Raw genomic sequence first — 23,183 nt, 5'->3', positions numbered from 1 at the left:
CAATAGGAGACTGGTAAAGTTCAAAAACAATGGCAAATAATGCTTTGTTTTTATTAATTTATTTATTCACCACATTTCTATATCGCTCATCTCTCCCAAGTGAGTCTATTGCCAAGAAAACTGCAAAAGACTTGTAGTCAGCAGGCAAAATTTATTTTCTCCACTTAGCATACTTCACTAATAAAAAAACTATGCTCTTGAAAAAAATGAATGTTTAGTTGTAAAACTATATACCATTTCCCCCCCCGCCGCCGCCGCCTTTTTCTCTTTTTTTCTTTTTTTTTTTCTTCTTTTTCTTTTTTTTCTGTGCCCGGATTTCTGTAACGTCTCGCCCTCGCCGCCGCCCAACTAAGGAAAGGACGAACGGGGGCGGAGTAGTCTGAACTGTTATCCTATAGAGAAACGAGCTGCAGTAAAGTAAAAGCAGCTCCTGTACTGTTGCAGCCGGCAGTTGTCACGCTTTCGGAGAGCGCCATCCTTACCGTTGCAATCGTCTCTCTAGCTTGTACTCGGCGTTGTAATGTAAGCTGGGACCCGTGGTTTCCTCGACGCGTTTAGAAATGAACTTACAAGAACTATCTATGTACTTGGAAAGCAGGGAGGGCCTGTTGGCCTCGGGGATCGGCTGGTCTCTGGTACTGTGCTTTGGAGCCGCGTATGTCTGCTATTATCTCAGGACGATAGCAAAGGTAGGCTTCCTGCAACCTCCGCCTTTTAAAAGTGGTCCGGGAAACCCACCCGGTGGAAGGCGGAAAGTGGACAAGGTCGAAGGATTCGTCACCAGGCTCTGACCCACTTTGAAAGAGACAAGTTATTCACAGTTAACGTTATAGCTAGGCCTTGGGCGCAAAAAAAACAGTTTGGATGTCGGCGTCTGAGAAAATCGGTTTGCTTTTTTAAGTTTGTTTTTCCTGTGTAACCTGGTGCCTCGGTGGTTGCGCAGGATACACTGCAGAGGGACCCGGCGCCAGCTTGTGGAAAGGGGAGGGCAAACGAGCATGCATGCAGAACATCTAGGATAAGGACTGAAATAAATGGGATGTACCGGATTGTCCCCTCCTACTACAGTATTGACACTTTGAAATAAGGCCCCTAATTCATTAGTCTCTTCCCTAAATACAATTCAGATGTTTGGGGGTAATATTCATAGTAATACTACCGTCTTTGCCATTTTTAGTTTTTGTCAAGTCTTTTGCTGGGCAAGGTGAATGGTTGTGTGAATGAATATTGGCCATTTTAAGTCTTAAAGAAATCATGGTCGGAAATATTTAAACTTATCTATTCTGATTTTGTAAAAAAATAATTTGCTGTTTGGAACAATGGTATCCAGATTACAATACTTTTCGGCAGGAAAAGTATTACATGAGAGAAATTCAGAAAAGTCAAGATGGCAGACACATCCATGGAATTGCAGCTGCTGCCATCTTTATCTTTTGGATCCCTTCCACTCCAGCATATATCCCTCTGGAAAACATAAAATAAGCTGATTTGAGATAATATTCCATTTTCTTCTAAAATTAAGAGTCTTGATCGGGATGATCTTGGCTGTAGTAGCAGCCAATTAAATGTTCCCAAGTAGCCCCTAAGGAAAGCATTAGGACCATATCACTCATCCATAACTAACTGTGGCTTCCCTGAATCTAGGTGTATATGACCATTATGATTGGTAGCTATTAATAGTGGGCCTTTAAACATTTTCCAACCCATCCTCCTGCAATCTACTTTTCTGTTAGCCTTAAATATTATGTAGCATTCCATGGTTTCTGAGCCAGTAAGTTTTTTACTGGCCAAGTTCACTGTATTCTGTGGGGGCCGGTGGTTCACAGGTCAGGTAGATGTGGTTGGGCTGAGATTTTTGTCAAAATCCAACCTTGATAAAAGAAGACGAGCCCAATCATATGTCAGCATGCACAAGAAAATTTGAGGTGCTGGACAGCTCTCTTTGGGTCTTGCTATTTGCATTTTTCTTTGATTGACTGATTAATCTGCCCAGCTTATAATAAATAAAGAGAAAAAGATGGTGATTGTCTGCAAGCCAATGTAGCTGGCACATTCAAGGCAGTTCCTCAGAAGGCACAAATTTCCCAATACAGTATCCTGGAAAGAACCAGGCCACTAGAGCAGGGGTGTCAAACTCGCAACGTCACATGATGTGTCGTGTTGTATCGTGACTTTTTTTCCATTGCCAGCAATGGGGTGGGTGGGGTTTTGGCGTGGGCCGGGAGTTTGACACCCCTGCACTAGAGCATATTTAAAAGACAGCAGGATCAGGCCTACTTTAAAGTCCCTTACCATCCCTTCCCCACTACCCTTAGGCACTGGGATAAGTACTCAGCCTTATCACTTGGTCACTGCAGGGTTGAGATACAAAATTGGGTATCATCAACATATTGATGATACTGACCTTGTGTTGATAAATGATCTCACCCAGTAGCTTCAAGCAGATGTTAAAGGATGCAAGGATGCAAATTGTGGGCCTCAGGCTCAGCCCCTCCACACTTGAAAAATTCCAAGACTGATGGTATGAAAGGTTTCTGAGAGGTCTAGGAGAACCAAGACAGTAGTGCTGCCCCATCTCAGCTCTGCTAGAGGTCATCAGTAAGCATAAAGATGCTTGAAACCTGACTGAAAGGAGCCAAATAATCTGCTTCTTTCAAGGCTCTGTGAAGTTGCAGTCAGCTACCTCCTCAACAACATTCTTCCAAAAAAATTGCATTAAAATTATAAAAAGAATGTGGAAAGCATCTGGATTTTTATGTAGGTTAGTAGAATTTGCACTGTGAATCACATTACAAACACACATACTGTACTGGAAGTGCAAGGGTTTTTGTTTCTTGCTAAACCTTGCTAAATTATTGTCTTGAGTAAAATGTCTCTTTTGTCTTTTGCAATGTAGGGGAAAATGGAATGAATCATTATTAAGACTTCTCTTATGTGTCCACAGATGTTGGTAACAGCCCTGCAGGCAAGAAAATAAAGGAAAAGATACTGAAATTCTTCCCTTAGAGAACAGGCTGTGACATAACTTACTATAAATCTTTCCCTGCATATTACACATTCCTGAGGTTAAAGATCTTGAGATTTTTGCAGTTTCTAATACCTCTCTTCTATGTGCCAGGTGCAGCCTTGGATAAGTAAGAATCATATAAGATAGTACAGTTACCATATTATGTTAATCTCTCTCTCTCTCTCTCTCTCTCTCTCTCTCTCTCTCTCTCTCTCTCTCTCTCTCACACACACACACACACACACACACAATTTGTCCTTGTACATGGAACCTAAATAATGGTACACTCTAGGAAAGATGTGTACTGTTATATCTGTTATGTACAGAGTGGCTTTAGTTGCTGTATTCTTCCTTTTTTGAGCCTGTTGAGCTTTGTAGTTATAGATTCCTTATCTGCAAATTTAAAAACATTTTGGTATTGGAGATAAGAGACTTAATCCAAACTGCATCTTTACAAGCAATTATTCCTGAAATTTGCAAAATGTTACCCTGCTTTGCTCCTGTTTATTTCAATGGGGATTTCAGCAAATTTCCCCACCGTGTGGCACTTCTGATTTGTTATTCCCAGTGCATCTCAGATCTACTTCTAGAGCAGCAACTTCATTGTGTCTCCCTGTAAACTTTCTCTAATATTGCCTGATCTTTCCTTTCCTCTTTTCTAAATGTTCTGCTAGAAACCTCAGCTGATAACTGGCAATGAGAACTTCTGCCAATTTCTGCAGGACCAATGCCCTGTGTTGACAGAAATATACTACCCCACTGTATGGTGCTGGGAAGGCCATTTGCAAACACTTCTACGCCCTTTCATTACATCTAAACCAAATGTGCAATATAGGAAGTAAGTGCTGCTTTCCTTCCTACACAGCCGTTCCTTTCAGAAACTATAGGAATGTCCATTCTATATGTAACCAAATGTGTGCTTAAATCTTTCTTCCTTTTCCATCCTTCTTTTTATCCTTCTTTCCATCCTTTTTTCCTTCCTTCATCTGAATTTAGTTTCAGCAGTTGCCTGTAAATGTTCTAAAAATGTTTAGACAGGAGAGCAGAAGCACTCCATAAACCTCTGTACCTTTGGCAGAGGATAAATTTGGAATCTGTGCTTTTAATTGACCGTACATAAACTTCTACATCAAATAAAAGTCATAGTGTACAGGTGTACAGCAATGTTTTGGGGGAGGAATTGGTAGAAGTAGTCCAATGCAAATGTGAAGTTCTCCTCTCCAAGCATATTCTTGGAACATCTGAAGAATAACTTCTGAGCTTTTAGAAGAGAAGAGTAACATTTTACAATGCAAAATACCAGGCTATGGATTTTTTTCTAAAGGTGGTTATACACCTTACCATCAGCCCAGATATTATATAGAAGTTGCATTAAGTTTTAAAAATTTAGCCGCATGTCTGTTCACATGCCTCTTATTACATACTAGTGAATTGACGTAACTTAATTAACAGTCTGGTGCTGAAGAGGATGAAATTGACCAGTTTTATGAAGCCCTACAGCACCTTATAGAATAACACCAAAAAATGATGTACTTATCATCATGGGGGATTGGAATGCTAAGGTAGGAAGCCAAAAGATAACCGGAATAACAGGCAAGTTTGGCCTTGGAATACAAAATGAAGCAGGGCACAGGCTAATAGAATTTTGTCAAGAGAATACGATGGTCATAACAAACACTCTTTTCCAACAACCCAAGAGACGGCTCTACACATGGACATCACCAGACGGTCAACATAGAAATCAGATTGACTATGTGCTCTGCAGCCAAAGATGGAGAAGCTGTATACAGTCAGTAAAAACAAGACCAGGAGCTGACTGTGGCTCAGATCATGAGCTTCTCGTTGCAAAATTTAGGCTTAAATTGAAAAAAGTAGGGAAAAGCACTAGGCCACTCAGGTATGAACTAAATCATATTCCTGATGAATATACAGTAGAGGTGACAAATAGATTTAAGGAATTAGATCTGATAGACAGAGTGCCTGAAGAACTATGGATGGAAGTTCGCAACATTGTACAAGAGGTAGCAACTAAAACCATCCCAAAGAAAAAGAAATGCAAGAAAGCAAAATGGCTGTCTGAGGAAGCTTTGCAAATAGCTGAGGAAAGAAGGGAAGCGAAAGGCAAGGGAGAAAGAGAAAGATACACCCAATTGAATGCAGAATTCCAGAGAGTAGCTAGAAGAGATAAGAATGCCTTCTTAAATGAACAGTGCAAAGAAATAGAAGAAAACAACAGAATAGGGAGGACCAGAGATCTCTTCAAGAAAATTGGAGATATGAAGGGAACGTTTCATGCAAAGATGGGCATGATAAAGGACCAAAATGGCAGAGACCTAACAGAGGCAGAAGAGATTAAGAAGAGATGGCAAAACTACACAGAAGAACTATACAAGAATGAGCTTAACATCCCAGATAACCACAATGAGATGGTCACTGACCTCGAACCAGACATCCTAGAATGTGAAGTGAAATGGGCCTTAGAAAATCTGAGCAACAACAAAGCTAGTGGAGGTGACAGTATTCCAGCTGAGCTATTCAAAATCTTAAAAGACGATGCAGTAAAAGTGCTACACTCAATTTGCCAGCAAATTTGGAAAACTCAACAGTGGCCACAGGATTGGAAAAGGTCAGTTTACATTCCAATTCCAAAGAAAGGCAATGCCAAAGAATGTTCAAACTATCGCACCATTGCACTCATTTCACATGCTAGTAAAGTTATGCTTAAAATCCTACAAGCTAGACTCCAGCAGTATGTAGGATCGAGAACTACCAGAAGTACAGGCAGGATTTCGAAGAGGCAGAGGAACTAGAGATCAAATTGCCAACATACGCTGGATCATGGAGAAAGCTAGGGAGTTCCAGAAAAACATCTACTTCTGCTTCATTGACTATGCTAAAGCCTTTGATTGTGTGGATCACAACAAATTGTGGCAAGTTCTTAAAGAGATGGGAGTACCAGACCATCTCATTTGTCTCTTGAGAAACTTATATGCGGGTCAAGAAGCAACAGTGAGAACTGGACACGGAACCACTGATTGGTTCAAAATTGGAAAAGGAGTCCGGCAAGGCTGTATACTGTCGCCCTGCCTATTTAACTTATATGCAGAGCACATCATGAGAAAGGCAGGGCTAGATGAATCAAAAGTTGGAATTAAGATTGCCGGGAGAAATATCAACAACCTAAGATATGCAGATGATACCACTCTAATGGCAGAAAGTGAAGAGGAACTAAATAGCCTCTTGATGCAGGTGAAGGAAGAGAGTGCAAAAGTAGGCTTGAAACTCAACATTAAGAAAACCAAAATCATGGCATCCGGCCCTCTCAATTCCTGGCAAATAGATGTGGAAGAAATGGAGGTAGTGACAGATTTTATTTTTCTGGGCTCAAAGATCACCTCAGATGGGGACTGCAGCCAAGAATTTAAAAGATGCTTGCTCCTGGGGAGGAAAGCTATGGCAAATCTAGACAGCATACTAAAAAGCAGAGACATCACCCTGCCAACAAAAGTGCGTATAGTCCAGGCCATGGTTTTCCCAGTTGTAATGTATGGCTGTGAAAGTTGGACCATAAGAAAGGCTGAGGGTAAAAGGATTGAGGCCTTTGAACTATGGTGCTGGAGAAAACTCCTGCGAGTCCCTTGGACTGCAAGGCGTTCAAACCAGTCAGTCCTAGAAGAGATCAACCCTGACTGCTCTTTAGAAGGCCAGATCCTGAAGTTGAAACTCAAATACTTTGGCCACCTAATGAGAAGGAAGAACTCACTGGAAAAGGGCCTAATGCTGGGAAAGATTGAGGGCAATAGAAGAAGGGGACGACAGGGAATGAGATGGCTGGATGGAGTCACTGAAGCAGTAGGTGTGAACTTAAATGGACTCCAAAAGATGGTAGAGGACAGGAAGACCTGGAGGAATGTTGTCCATGGGGCCGCGATGGGTCGGACACGACTTCGCAATTAACAACAACAACAACAAATTAACAGTCTGAAGAGCTTCAAAAGTTGTCATGTTGCTGCTGCTTCCAAATGGTGATAGTAGGGAGTCTAACATGTAATAAAATGGGCATGTGGAATTGCGGTGAGAAAAATCTATGATTTAACCACCTTGGTTCCATGACTGTCCACAGGAACTGGGGATAGTGATGTAGTTAATTTCCTTTCATTGCAGGAAATGGAAAGAAAAAATGAGAGCTTATTCTCTCCCCCTCCATGCCTGTCTTGCCCCTCCAGTATTGCTAGTATCAAATGATAGCTAGTTAATAATAAACTACCCAAAATGAATGTTGAAGGGATTAATGCAATTATTATTTTGCTTATTAAAATATGGAGGCTTTGGTCTAGTTTCATTTGTAAAAAAAATCATATTACATATATTGTGTAGGTACCTTTATAAATTACCTAACTAAATAAATATACTGTATCTGGAGAAGAGTTGTAACCATAATACTGCTTTAAAAAACTAGTGCCTTTAAAGAGCCTTTTTAAAATTCTTAACATTCTATTGTGAAGAAATGGTTGACTACAATAATCTTTTGGTATGTTCTAGTTTGGTCACCATAGTCAACACATATTTTCATTCAAAGAAATGCATTTGTGAGTGAGTTGATCAGGAGATAACCCCCCCCCCCATTCAGCACAAAAATCAATGAGATGTTAAAGGAAGAAAGAACTCTCCCACCTATTTTGCTCAACACAATGCACCTTTCAGCAGTTCCTCTGCCACTCCTGCAAATTACTGTGATTGGAGAAAACAGGCAGGGTATTAATTACTGGTCAGTTAATTGGAAGGGAGGCCTCTCCTTTTTCTTCCTCCTGCACATCTCCTTAAAGCAGACCATGCCATCTCTTACATGACCAAAGGCCATGCCTGATATTTAGACGATATCCCAGGAACTGTATTTAATTATTTCCCTTTATGTAAGAAGTTTCTTTTCTGTCACTTTACAAATGCAATGACATGGCAACTTTTAGGGCATATCTGGAAGCTAATTGAGGGGATCATATGCACTCTTACATTGAATAGGGGGCCTGGTTTTATACTGCATTTCTGTAAAGCTTTTACTGTTTTTTCCCCCTCAGTGAACTTATTACAGCTACAGATGGAGGACAGATTTCCATGGACTGGTTTGATAATCACAATAGCATACAGTACCCTGATTCTAGCACCAGACCTACTATCCTATTGCTGCCTGGCCTCACAGGAACAAGCAAGGAATCATATATTCTTCATATGATTCAACAGAGCAAAACACTGGGATACAGGTATAATAATTTGCCCTTGATATTTCTGTCAGAATTCTGTTTGTGCAATGGAAATTGTGATTCAAAGATGCAAAGAATTAGAGAAAACCTCCATCCCCAATTATGTTTTTAACATGCACGATAAACCCATAAATATTTATTGTTCCTTTGAAAAAGGTTCATAGTAGAGATGCTTCAGGAGAATTAGGCCACATCAGAGACCTAGTTCAATGTAGAGGTTAAAGTACAAGGCTAGATGTGATGAAATGTGTTACAAATTAAATAAAGGGATAATGAGCCAAACAAATAGGAACCTGGCATTTCCACCGAATATTGGAAATTAAATGAAACTCCTGGTTGGGTCTCATTATGAAACACCATCTTGTACTTAAGTCCTTTAAAATTTTAAAATAAAAGGCCACATCCTATTTATGCATACTTTTTCCATATTCATCTCTAGAAATGTATTTTTGATACCTACAATCTAGCCAGTATTGTCCCCAGATGTTCTTGTAAAGATGCTATATCTGCAAGCTGCTTAAAAGCAACTTTTCCATAAAGTTTTCTAGAGATGAATTCTAGGGATATAAACAAAGCAAACCTAGTCAGCAATCCTGATAAACAATGCTGTAGTATCTGAGGTTAGTTCCAGAACATGGTAGCTTGCCATCATACATGGTGTTGGATAAGAAAATACAGTTTTACATCTCTTTGTTTAGGGCTACTCTATCTGGACAACAAGAATCTGTAATAATAACTCTAGTAATTATCTAGATTTTTGCAATCCAGATCTTAGAGCTCTAATGTTAGAGCCCTCCTCCAATATCCATTCTGACAGGACACATATAATAGGACTTATTCAAAAACAAAAGCGTAACATGCATGTAAAACAGCCATGAGATGCTGCAACTGTGTTTTTTTATGTTGCTTACAGTACTTAAAAAGTTCCTATGGAGCTTCACACCTGCACTTTGCTCCCATTCGTCTGCATGGAACTCTCCTGTTGTGTTGCATCATCCTAATTGAAAGCATGGATTACTTGCATGTTTGTGAAGGAATGTCATATCTGCTTTAACGGGCAAGATACTACCTGTTAGAAATAAGCTCTGAAAAAGCTATTACTAATTGTCAGGTCATTTGATAAAGTAGATTTTCCCTGCCTAAATGTGACTTTCTCAAGAGTCATTCAGGGCCAGCCCAGCAGTGTTGGGTTCCAAATAAATGAAGGTCCTCCCAATAGAATACCAGGTGAAAACCAGCGACAGGCAAATTGTCCGCTGACCTGGCAGCATGGAGGTGGTGGCTGCCTTTTGTTTGCCTTGGACAGGCATGGTTTTCAAATCCACCCATAAACTAACCCAGCTGTGTATTAGTCAGTGCACAATTGAGCTAGTAGGGTTTTCAGCTGAGCCAGTGTACCCAAAAGCTAACACAGACCCATGTTAGCCAAAGGAAGGATCAAACTAATGGTGTCATTGTCCTAAGTTTTTACCGAGTGTTGAATACTGCTGTTTTGTTTCCAGATCATTTTGTCACTTCAATAAGCTTCATCCTCTGAAGTTTTTTCCTCTTCCATGCCATTTTGCAGTAATCCATCTGCAATGTTATTTAGAGCTGTGTGCAGGGGATCTTCAAAGCGCATTAGCCCAGAGTCAAATTAGCCATAAATCCAATTACAGGTTTTTCAGCAGTTGAATTCTCATCTTACAAATCTCACTGCAAGTCCATGTATTTCTTCAATGTCCTTTATTCTTATTCTAAGTTTCCCCTCATCTATAAACCAATGACTTGAGGGGGGGCTTCCTGTGGCCCTTCACCCTCATTCTGCTTATCAGTCAGCTTCTTACCGTACTTCTAATGCCTCCTTCCCACCCCCACCCCTCACAGCAAAATAGCTATAAGTTTGCAAGACCTTTTCATGTGCTGTCTCCAGTCCAAACCAATTGTGGTTTGGACTGGCCATCCAAACTCCATTCCTACCTCTTCCCTTCTACCTCCTGGTCTAAACCGTTCATCCCTTCATCTTTCTTCTAGGACCTGCTTGGCTTTTGCCTATGAGGATGGTTCCAGCTTTCTTCCCTAGCAATGTTTTTGAGATACTTTTAAGATTATAGTCTGCTGCAAATATAAACTGGATTGCTTCCATACAAAAACATTGTGAATGCTTGAGGTTTAGACATACTGAAAGGCAGAAGAAGGATGATTTGGCAACAGCAGGCAGATTAAAAAGAAAAGGACAAAATGATGAGACATAGCATTCTGGGCGCAAAGACTGTGTTACTATTCTCAGCTTGAAGCCCACTTCTACCATGCCCAGATGGAACTGATCCTTTGTTACTAAGAGGCATTTGCTACCCTTACTCCATTGTAGGTATTACACTACAATATAAACACTGCATTTTTCAGTGACAATTGAAAGTACCTCATCATCTTCATCAAAATTGGCTGCAGCATGTGCACCAGTGGCAAACGTATTAATGAGGAAGTCAACTATTTCTTTTTTCCTGATCCAGTTTCTCAGCCTTTTTTCTGTTCTTATCTATACGGCAACAGATGATTTAGTTTGGGCTACAGGAAAAGATTTGGCAGATACAGAAAACATATACCTCTGTGGAAAATACATGTTTTTATTCCTTGTTCTGAATCTTTTGGCAAATCAAAACATATAAATTGAAACAGCTTTCAGATATGTGGATCTTCACTTCCAAGAATACTCAGATGAATAGTTCTGGTAAACAGTGCTCTTTGTTTGTTTTTTAAAGGTGTGTGGTTTTTAACTATCGAGGAATTGCTGGTGAAAATCTCTTGGTAAGAATTGCTCTTAAATAAAGTAAGAACATTGAGGAAATGTAATGTAGTGAGCATAACTGAAAGAATGTAACAATTCCTTTAAACTTTGAAAAACTTAGTTCCTGGGTGACCATTCTTAATTTATTTTTATTTATAAAATTTTAAAACCACCCATCTGCCTCACAGAGGGACTATGGGCAGCATAAAAACAATATATAAAATTGGAAAAATGACAAGAATGATTAAGAAAAAAAATCAATGTTAAAAGTTAATTAAAAGGTTGGAGGAGGGTTTCAAGGCATTAATCATCCTCATAACTGTGTGCTCCTCTGTGAGCCTTAGCAAAAGGCTAAGAAAATAAGGGCCCACCTTACCTCTTGGTGGGGGGCAATGTTCCAGAGAATGGGGGTAATAGCAGAGAAGGCTCTCTTCCTGAACCCCACCAGTTAGAATTCTTTAGCTGATGGGATCTGCGGTATACCTTCCCTGCCTGACTGGTGGGATGGACTGATGTAGTGGGATGAAGACATTTCTATAGGTAGCCTAGCCCCATGTCATGTAGAGCTTAAAGGTCATAATCAACACCTTGAATTGGACCTGAAAGCAAACTAGCACCTAATTTAGCTTGCGTAGCAAAGATGTTATGTGCATTGTTCTTTGGGCAGCCAGAATTGCCTGCATAGCTGCATTCTGTACCAGTTGAAGCTTCAGGATACTTTTTCAAGCACAGGCCCATACGGAGCACATTGTAATAGTCCAAATGGGAGATGATCGAGCAGAGAGCCTCCCTATCCAAGAATATGGTACAAAATAGGAAGAATAGTGCCATAGAAATAACACATTGCATTACTTAATCACTTCTTCATCATTCATGTTTTAACTGTATTGTTAAAGAGAACACAGCTAAAATGTGAAGGGTAAAGAAATGAGTAAGTGACAAATGTATCATCACACCCATACAGAACATCGCCAAATTTGGAGAGAACAATTCAGGTTTCCAAGTGTGTGAATTAAGTTGAAGCACTAATTCCATTTAATACTATGTTCCTTAAGCATTCCCAGAAAGAAGGCAAAAATCTCTCCTCACATATACTTTAGACTGCATCTTGTAATGTTAAATAACAGATCTTACATTTTATATTACTCATTGTCAAAATATGGGGCAGAAGAAAACAGTGGTGAAATAGGATTGGTATCAAGGACTGGTGTTTTCAGCCAGTTTTTACATGAATTAAGGGAACTCTCCACTCTCTCTGCCTTTGCTGATGTTTCCACTTCATTGTTCACTTCCCCAGAAGAAAAGGGCAGAAGGCAAAGGTCCTCATCTCTGCCACAGATTAATTACTTATCCAAGTAACAGCAGCTGCTGTTGCCTGCTCCCTTCAGGACAGTGGTATGGAAAACCCAGGCTCCATGTCACCCAGAGGAAAGAGGAGTTGCCTTTGCTGCCCACCAACCAGGTGAGGTGCAACAGCTATTCCTCATGCCTTTGCTTGCTCTCTGGGAGTGGAGTGGTAGTTATGAGACCTGGTAGTTTTCTATGCAATTAACAAGATGAGAGGGAAACCACCACATCCTAGGAGGAGACTCACCAGAAGAAATCTACCAAAGGCATCTAGTTAATAGCATTTCCTCAACCCTTGTTTTTACTGAACTATAGTTTATTCTGAGAGTCCAACAGCTAGAAGAGCAAGGCATGAGTAATATAAATAAAATTTATATTTCACCTTTTGAAGTAGATTTGTAGAAAACACAGGGATCACCAGAATAGAGCCCTATAGGTTCTCAGTCCAATGAGCAGCCATTTTTGGGTAGCAGGATTTGATATATTTTAATATATTTGACGTTTCCTTCATCTTCTCCATGTGCCATAATCGTACACATTTATTATATTGTTCCTATCTCTGCAACCTATCGGGAACCCTGATCTAAAGCTGAAGGATTTCCTTTGTTAGCAAGATAAATGAGGATAAAATAAGATTTTGCAATAATGGCTCTTGCAGTGAGAATCGTATTTGCTATTAAAGAACTTAACTTGAACTGTACTTTAGATTTTGATTTATCTTGCTAAATTAGAGTTATAGGAGTTTCCATTGCAGACTTGAAAATTTTCCTTTTTCTTGAACACATCTCATATTGTTTGAAAACTTTAGTTTATAGCATGTAAGACAAAATGCAGCACCTGGATCTCCTCCAAAAATTGCCTAACTACTATGACCAATATTATATAATCTTTAATGTAGTAAATAGAAAGATTATTAAATGCATATTTAATCATATGCAGTAATCATATGATTTATGTTTAAGTTTAGTATAATTTAAATTCAATCAGTGAGAGTCAGTTTAGCGATTAAGGCATTAGACAATAGACCCTGTGAGTTCTAGTCCCATCTGGATGATCTTGAGTCAGTCACTTCCTCTCAGCCCTAGAAAGGAGGCAATGGCAAACCACTTCTGAAAAACCTTGCCAAGAAAACTGCAGGGTCTTGTCTAGACAGTCTCCAAGAATCGGGTGCAATTGAACAGAAGAAAAATCAATCAAAAGATCTATTTTTTTACAGTAATCTTCAGCAAACAACATAAAAAATAAGTGGTCTTGGTTTAAAAGAACTGCATGTTCCTGACCTAGGGAATTATATTTAGCTCAGGCAGGATGTGTGTGTAGTTTTGCTTAGTTAGCAAAAGGATGCCAGGAATTCATGATATCCAATCAGTTGCTCTCACTCCAGTTCTCTGAGCACTTAATTTTGCAGCGTACCAACCACTGCATAAATATATGCTTTAAAAATATAGGAGGGATGGAAGCCCAACAAATGCTAAAATGATAGTATAAGTATAGTTAGGCTTTGATTTAGGACCTCTACTGAGTCCAAAATTTTGGTTGTTAAATGATACAGTTAAGTGAGTTTTGCCTCATTTTCTTACCACAGTTGTTAAGTGAATCACTGCAATTGTTAAGTTAGTAACACAGTTGTAAATTGAATCTGGCTTCTTCATGGACTTTGTCAGAAGGTTGCAAAAGGTGATCCCGTGACCCCAGGACTCTGCAGTCACAAATATGAGCCAGTTGCTAAGCATTCAAATTTTGATCATGTGACCATGAGGATGCTGCAGTGGTTGTATTAAAAATGGTCATAAGTCACTTTTTCCAGGGCCATTATAACTTCAAACAGTTGCTAAACAAAAGGTTGTAAGTCAAGGACTACCTGTACAATGGTAATCAAAGCATCACATTGGAAACTACAGGTCTAACTTCAGATAAATGTTTGGATAAGTCTCCATCCAAATATGTAATATATGAGAGTTAGGGCAGCAGTTTTTATGGAAAGAACCATTTCTTTTATAATGTGAATTATGATAGTTTTAAGATTAAAATTAACATGTTGAATCATTCCCAGAAATTAATTAGGAATCAGTGTGAAGTTCTTCATAGAAATTAGGTCCATTCCAATTTCTTGCTCCTGATCTCAAATATCAGTAGAGATTTTAGAGGTAGCCCTGCGTAGAGAATTATTGTCCAGCTTGAAATTAGAGAATTTTGCATGTATCACAGTGATCAGGTGCCTTGTCTCTGGAAATGATTAGAGAGGGTAAACCAAACTTCAGTTGATGAAAAGCTTAAGAAATTAAAGTTTATTTACAATTATAGTTCAAAATATAGTGCACTATAGTACTCAGATAAAAGCAAAGTTGCTTGAGGGAACAGAGAGACAGAATGGAAGTTTGGGAAAATATAGTAATAGAATTATAGATCATCCAGGCAGAATTAAGTTACTCAGCAGTTGGTATCAATCACAGGGCCTTCTCATAGCAATTATAAAAAGATAAATGGGGTAACTGTTTTGCTAACAACAATCAAACTTTCCTATAAAGAGGTATATCTATGTGATAGATAAAACTTTATTGTGATCTGTGATCAGTAAAATAAATCCAATTATGTTGTGTTCTTTATATCAGGTTTGTAAATTCATTTGTCCATACATTCATTTGTACTGTATATATGTATATTTGTACAGGTAGTCCTTGACTTACATCAGTTCATTTAGTGATTGAAGTTACAATGGCACTGAAAAAAGTGACTTATGACTGCTTTTCACACAACCATTGTAGCATTCTCATGGTCATGTGATCAAAATTACAGACATTTGGGAACTGTCTCATATTTATGACCGTTGCAGTATCCTGGGATCTTGTGATCACCTTTTGTGACCTTCTGACAAGCAAAGTCATGGGAAAACCAGATTCACTTACCCATGTTATTAATTTAACAACTCTAGTGATTCACTAAACAACTGTAGCAAGTAGAGTCGTAAAATGGAGCAAAATTCACTTAAAAAATGTCTCAACAACAAAAATTTTGCGCTCAATTATGGTTGTAAGTCGAGGACTATCTGTAATTACCTTCATTCATTTGTATATTCATTATTCAATATTCATTATTTCATTGTGAAATAATTTTATCCCATCACCTGTTAATACAGATATTATATCTGTATAATTTTTCGGTGTATTGCACAAAATCTAGCACAGAACTTCAGTGCAAACCCTGTTCTCTTTGGATATTGGTCTACTGCAAGTTAGATAATATGCTTCAGATTTTTCTGAGAACTAAGCTAGTAGACAATACTTTCATAGCGTACGGGTACAGCTCTATAATACAAACAAGGCAGCAATATACTAATGACCATCTGAAATTCATCATCTCCATATGGACACCATTGATGGGATTATATTTAAGCAACATCACATGAAGACTCTTCTCTGACTTGCAACTGTGAAAATTATATGCGTTGCTGCTATGAGTATTATCAAAGAGTATATTCCTGCTTGGCATTGAATCCTACATAATTTAAACATCAATCTCTTAATTTATTGTTTAACTATCTCTTAGCTTTTATATATCCTAGACTAGGGATGATAGTTTATAAACCAAATCAACAGTTTTTCCTGTACTACTTTGCTCCAGAATAATTAGTAGTTATCCAATAATACCAGTGACGTTAGCTCAGATGGGGAAAACATTCTTTTGAGTCAGTAATTTAAAATGTTAAACTGGGTTTTGTTTTACTAATATGTGAAACTAGTTTATACGTTGAATAGCCTTACATGTTCAGTTTGATAGCTTCAAAGTATTTACAATAAATTCTTATCATTCAGTCATTGGATTTTCTGTCTCTTTTATGAGATGAATATACAAAAATATACAGTGATAAATCAAATATTTTTTAAATTATATTTCAGTAGAAGCAAAAATCTATTTTAACTGGATTTTGAAATTATATATGTTAACATTAAAGTTTCATTCTAAAGTAGGAGCACTTGTAACTTATGAATATGCAGAATTTGCTGCATAATTATATACTGTTATATTGAGCTTGAAAAAATAATCAAGGCAGATATTACAGTTAAGAATTCTTAAGTGAACAGATGCAATATCCCTATTTGTTTAAATACCCCTGTTAAAACAAATTATAAATAGTGTTTGAGGAAGACATGTTCCTTTGCCCTTGCACAATTACTTTAGGAAGGGAGGTCCTTTTAAATGGGGTTGAATGTTATTTGCCATTTATGGACAGGCATTTCAAATAGGGATCTTGTATGACATTAAAAGACAAGTAATTTGCTCAATTACCTGAATACATGAATTAAAATACATGTTTTGATCTGGCTCAAGATACAAACTGATTACATAGTTTACTCTCATTTAGGCTCACCCCCACCTCTAAAACTCTTCCTCTGAAATTTTTAGTACAAATATCTTTCATCCTCATTCATTTATATGCCTCTGTCTCTATCTTCCTTAATCCTTCCTTTTAGTCCTCCATCTCTCTTCTTCCTCAGATCAGATCACATCATAATAAAGTATAACAAAATACAGTACTTACGATAAACAGCCCAAGTATCAACTTTATCAACTTCAATTCTGCCATCTGCAGCCTAAATTAAGAAGTTTAGTTATTGCACTAACTTTAAAATATCACTACATTAATTCATAGCTACTTGCTGAAAATTGCATTTCAAATTTCAGCTTAGCCTGGTTTTGTAGCTTAAGGTGTCCATAAAGGACTGTACAGTTTTCTGGGCCTTCCACTTTTATTTCATTGCTACTTTGTAAAATAAATGATACATAAATGATCAAGAAGTATAAGAGATATCCATTTGGTTCAGGAATAGGTAAAGGAAGTGTTTCTGACAGTTCAATTCTTCAGCTTTCTAACTGAAAAATAGAGAAACTCATTCCTGTTTGTTTTACGAGCTGATTTTAAAAATACTGAGCTAATGAACATGCAGCATTTTGAACCTTCAGATAAAAGCTCATTAGATAAATATCAGGAATTATTGTATGCTTTAGTAGGCTATAAAATTAAATGTGGCCAACTTATTTAACAAGGCAAGAAGAGCAACTCTGAGTTGCTTTGCTTTTGTAGATGCAATTCAAATTAAAGCCTTTGTCTAAGAAAGGAGTATCATATATAGAAATCTTTTCTGTCCTAGGGTAAGATAACTATAGTGCAGTCCTTACCTGGGCATTTGCGCCTTGTTATTTGTACCTGATATATATTGCAACTTATGTACAAATATAAATGATATACTTTCTGTAGGTGGCATTTTTTGAACAAGTACCATGATTAAAGTCATTAAGCTACTATCAAACAAATCACATGCTTAGGGTGATTCTTGAATCTATACCTTCTTGAATTACTAAGATTGGATATATTTATATTTATTAGCACATAATTGACATAAATTTACTAATGGCAGAAGATTTATTTTTAATTAACCTTCCTTTATCCTGTAGACATTTTGAAGTTTGGGGAATCCTTGAGAGCAGCTCAGGAAGAAGCTTAGGAAATGCAGGGAAAGGGGAAAATCAGTAAACACCCTTCTTCAGTGAAGGGCTAATGCTAGCTCTTTCTCTGTGGAATGACTACCTTCAATCTTCTGAAGTGTCATTACGCAGGGGTTCTCAACCTTGGCAACTTTAAGACTTGTGGACTTCAACTCCCAGAATTCCTCAGCCAGCAAAGCTGGCTGAGGAATTCTGGGAGTTGAAGTCCACAAGTCTTAAAGTTGCCAAGGTTGAAAACCCCTGCATTAGAGCTATATTAATATACTGCATGTATTGCCCTTGATAGCATCCTGCTTTGCTTCAGTCTTATTTAAATTTAACATAAATGATGAGTGTGCTGTTTCTCGTTTTGGGGCTCTCTGTAGACACCAAGAACATACTGTGCTGCTAATACAGAGGATCTGGAAACAATTATTGATTATATACATAAGTTATACGCTTCAGCTGCATTGATGGCAACAGGTGTTTCTATGGGAGGGTAAGTAACTGAAATCCCAAAATTGTAGATTTATCACATTTGGGGAATAGCTAATTTTGAAGAAGCCGATTCACCCACACCCACCCCAATCTTAGTGGTATCTAATGGCAAGCAGCCAAAAACCAACTCTTGAGTTTTTTATCTCGTTCTTTCCCTCAGAGGAATATAGTAACTATATAAGCTCACTGAAGGAAGTCACAAAATTATTGTGAACAATTTCCACTGGTGGAATCTAATGCTAAAACACAATTTAGTATGCAACTCACATTTGAACACATTGATATTAAAAAATAGTTATTTTAATTTATTTTATTTATTTTTAAAATTTATAAGCCGCCCCACTCCCGAAGGACTCTGGGCGGCTAACAATAAAAAACACATAAAACATAATAAAACAACAATACAAAAACAATCATCCAGGGGTAAGGTTTTATAAACCCCAGGCCTGCCGGAAAAGTCAGGTCTTAAGTAGCTTACGGAAGACCAACAGGGTGGGAGCGGTCCTAATCTCCGGGGAGAGCTGATTCCAAAGCGTGGGCGCCATCACAGAGAAGGCCCTCCTCCGCAGCCCCGCCAAATGGCACTGCTTGGCCGACGGGGCCTGAAGGAGGCCCAGCCTGTGGGATCTAACCGGACATAGGGAACTATTATTATATTACTAAGAGTCTATTGTTATTTCAGCCTTGCTAACAGAGCAAACATACTAAGAAATGAATCTAGAGAAGAAATAAAGATTATAAATTGGATTTAAAGAATGTTAATGGTGTTCTGTCTTTCTTTCTTTAAAAATCTTATCACCAAAGTGTGTCCCTTTTAGGAACAGCATAGAATGGTGTGGCAGATATATCAGCCTTTCACTATATGATATTGATTTCTGGATCCAACTTAGTGATTCAATGCAAGCCTTTTGAGTTCCAAATTTGAAAATGGCATCATCCTCATCATAATCAATGAACAATATTCAAATATTAGCACTGCAATGTCATCTAACATGACTGGCATTATTTGCCATTGAATCTGTCTCATAGGTTAAAAAAGCTAATGCAAATATTCAGGATAGCTACAAATACATTGTGAGATTTTTTTTTTCAGATTTCTGTTTCTCTCCTGTTTGTAGCATGCTTCTTTTAAACTATTTGGGCAAAACTGGGAAAAGAACACCATTAAAAGCAGCTGCAGTTTTTTCAGCAGGATGGAATGCTTTTGAATCTGCAGACTCACTGGAAAAACCAGTAAATTGGCTTCTTTTTAATTATTATTTAACCAGCTGTCTAAAGTCTTCAGTTACTAGGTAAGTGAAAGGCAAGTACATTTTGAAAAAAAAAATGTATGTTAGTATGAAATTCAATTCCAGTGAAAAAATGTTATGTAAAGAATCAACTTCACCTAGATCATCCTGCCTACACTCTTAGATTGGTGTCTATTGTCCTATCCATGTAGAACAACAATTATGTTGGAAGCCAGGGAGCAAAAAAGTCCTTTCTGATAGAAGCCCAACGTTGTCTGAACTTGGTCCTATAGACATCCTGGTTCCGCTTAATCTCTGCAGGTCCTCTAAACTACTGTTCATTATTGCTGTTACTTTGAAGGATCATATCAGCTTTATAAGTGTATGATATATTTTATCTATACTAATCCTGTGATTGTTTATTTGTTACTTGGAATAGCATTGCTGCAAAATATGCTTAAAACTTCCCAGAGAAGTATTAATCATAAAGATTCATAAAGGTTCTAATTCAGATGAAATGAACTTTCTTTTCCCCCTTCCAGGTAAATATATAAGAATTTGATTTGTTTTCTTATGTACCAGCAGTGGCTTCCAAATATAATTTGTTTGATTATATACTGTTAACATCTAGCAATGACATGGACAGATTTCTCTGTGACCCATTGTCTTCAATCTGGTCATTCAGGTCTTCCAAAAGTATACCAACCGCTGGAATATAGTCCATTCACCTTGCTGCTGGTCATCCTGTTCTTTTTATTTCCTCCCTTCCCAGCATCAGAGTCATATATAAGAGATAGAGAGATAGAGTATATATGTATACACTGAAAAATTCTATGCAGTTTAACCTACTACATAATACTTGATTCCAACCTCAGTTCAGAAATGAATTCTTTAGGTGACCTTAGTCACGCCATTATTTCAGCTTTTGCCTTAACATACAGATGTTAAGATTCTGAAGATTAGTGATTTCTCTTCATTGTTTCCCCAGCAAAAGGAACCAAGGAAGGAAGATTTGGTTTTAGTGCCATAACTTTTTCCCCAAATTTTTTATTAGTTTATCAAAATACAAAATACAAACAAAAATAAAAATAATGGGAAAATAGGGAAGAAAAAAGGAAAGAGAAAAAAGGAAAAAGCATAGGGGGGAAGGGGAAAAGAAAAACATTGATTTCCAACTCTTTTTAGTGCAATAGAGCAATAACTTATGGCCTCGACTTTTTACTTTTACTTAATATATACTAGCCAGCTCTATAACAACAAACCTATCTAATCAACGAAACCCAAACTCAAAGTTTTATTTTTTCCATCTCAATCACAAAATCCAGAAACAAGTTTTAGTCTTATAACTGAATGTCTTCCAGCTAAGGGAGAGATCAAAACTTTTACCTTTAACATTATTTCTCTGAAACATTCCTGGAACTTTAACATTGTAATTATGATGCTGCCCACCAGTTTCAATAAATACCATTTATGGTGTGGTACTTATTATTGAACTGACTTACAAGGGTACCATTTATGGCATGGAGCATAATCTCTTTCAGGCATCCAATCATAACATCCTCAAGGTGAATTGAGCCAAAGTTATAAACTTTCAGTCACTATAATTTTATTTCTTCATGCATAACTTGCTTATCCATGATTTATTTATTAAATTAGCATTTTTACCTTAATTCATTGGCCACAGTTGCTGGACAATTGAACCACAAGCTAGACAATCACTATGTAGACTAGAACATTGTAAAAATTCAGATTTGTTTGATAGCTTTTAATTTGGTTTCTGTATTTTTTTATAGACATCGGCAAGTATTTGATAAGCTATTTAACATGAATCTTGTAATGAAGGTATGAGTGAATCATTTGTTTCTAAACTTTATTTTTTATTAATACAGATGTAAGTTCATAATTTGAATTATGTATTGTAGGCTAAGACTATTAGGGAATTTGACAAACAGTTTACCACAGTCATGTTTGGCTATCCTTCAGTTGAAGCTTATTATGAAGATGCCAGTCCATGTCATAAACTGAAAAAAATTGGAATTCCAGTGTTATGCTTAAATTCTCTGGATGATGTGTTCTCACCAAATCATGGCAAGTTTTATTTTTTGTTCTCTTATGATGAGGCTCTTGATTGATCTTGAACTAACTGTCCTTAGAAATAAATTTGCATTGTATAATTTAAAAGGCTTTACAGAGTAAGTGCAATAGGATTTGGATGTGCTAACACAAAGATTGCCAAATTTTATTTCAATTAAAACTATTTTATAAACTATAGTTTATAGCCTGTTTTAAAGAGAGGGATTTTATATAATGATTCATAGCCTTATTTAAAAAGAAAGATTTTATATAATTTCTTGGGATCCAGTTTTTTATCCAGATGCAAAGTATTCAATTGTCACCCCCAAATTCTAGTCTTGTAATACAAATGAATGTGTATTGTATATTCTTTTTTAAAAATATAGTAATTTCTGTTATGACCAGTACTTATCTTTTATTAACCAGTGGTCTACACCCAAATCAGAACTGCACTTAAGTAAATCATTAAGTTCCAGTACTTGCAAATAATTTTATGAGAATATTTTTTCTCTCCTTCTACTCTGTTTTATTTCTTCAGCTATACCAGTCGAAATTGCAAAACAAAATACTAATATAGCTTTGATCCTTACTTCCTATGGAGGCCATATTGGTTTTCTGGAAGGACTGTGGCCAAGAAAGTGCACATACATGGACAGAATCTTCAAACAATTTGTTCAAGCTGTGTTTGAGCATGGAAGAAAAATTGTTACTCTCTAGCAATTTATCCAAATGATGGTTTCAGCACAGTGTCAGAGTAATTAATCTTAATGCAGAAAATGAAGAAAATCCATGATTCAGAGCAAAATATGATTTTGCTTAAATATTTTTGCAGTATTATTTTGTTTCATATGCCTTTTAAAATATAATTAAAAGCACTCTGCACATATAATATTGCACTCATCTAAAATAATTAGATATTACTCAGGTGTTTTAATTTCAATAATTCAAATGTAGGAATCAGACATTTGATTACTTGTTCTAATGCACTTTATGTTCACAAATAAGTGAGAGTACAGGAACAGCTTCTATATGGGCACAGGCTATGGCTAGGAAATGCTAAATATATATTATAAAAATAGCAGTGCAAGAAACCATAGATTGTAGCAGTTATTGATTTTTGCATCTGTTATACAATTACATTGTCGACTCTATGTTTAAAGCTTTAATTTAAGTTGTTGCTCTAGGTCTTATTTTTAAAATTGTTATTAAATTATAACATTTATATTTATACTAGGTATTTTATCTTAAAATGCAGAACAGAAATAAACCGCTTTTTAAAAAACAAAACAGCTAATTCCAAGTTATTATAATTCTTGCATTTACGGCTTACATGGTTTTATGTTATCATGATAGATAAAATATGGTTTATATGAAGACAGTTTAGGTTTTCTTTGGCTAAGAGTTGACAGGAACAAAGCAGTACTATAAATTGTACATTTGCCTCAGTTTGACTTCCACTGGATTTTTTTTCCAGTTCTCAGTCCTTATGTCTAGATTAGAATAAACTACAAAATATTTTC

General features: G+C 37.1%; 1 protein-coding gene across 1 annotated transcript; it reads left to right on the top strand.

Annotated features, from left to right (window-relative positions):
• The first annotated feature begins 288 nt into the window (after positions 1 to 288).
• On the top strand, positions 289 to 23,183 carry ABHD3 (abhydrolase domain containing 3, phospholipase). The gene is made up of 9 exons (XM_039328596.1): positions 289 to 689; positions 3,682 to 3,845; positions 8,083 to 8,265; positions 11,007 to 11,052; positions 18,250 to 18,362; positions 19,480 to 19,653; positions 21,384 to 21,432; positions 21,513 to 21,678; positions 22,202 to 23,183. Exons 1-9 carry the CDS (start codon positions 561 to 563, stop codon positions 22,378 to 22,380), a joined length of 1,203 nt encoding a protein of 400 aa, XP_039184530.1. The 5' UTR covers positions 289 to 560; the 3' UTR covers positions 22,381 to 23,183.

The sequence above is a fragment of the Crotalus tigris genome, unplaced genomic scaffold, assembly GCF_016545835.1.
Source record: "Crotalus tigris isolate CLP2741 ecotype Arizona unplaced genomic scaffold, ASM1654583v1 scf7180000024382.2542628, whole genome shotgun sequence".
NCBI classification, from domain to species: domain Eukaryota; kingdom Metazoa; phylum Chordata; class Lepidosauria; order Squamata; family Viperidae; genus Crotalus; species Crotalus tigris.
The sequence above is the reverse complement of the archived record's forward strand: the minus strand, read 5'-3'. Positions and strand labels throughout refer to the sequence as shown.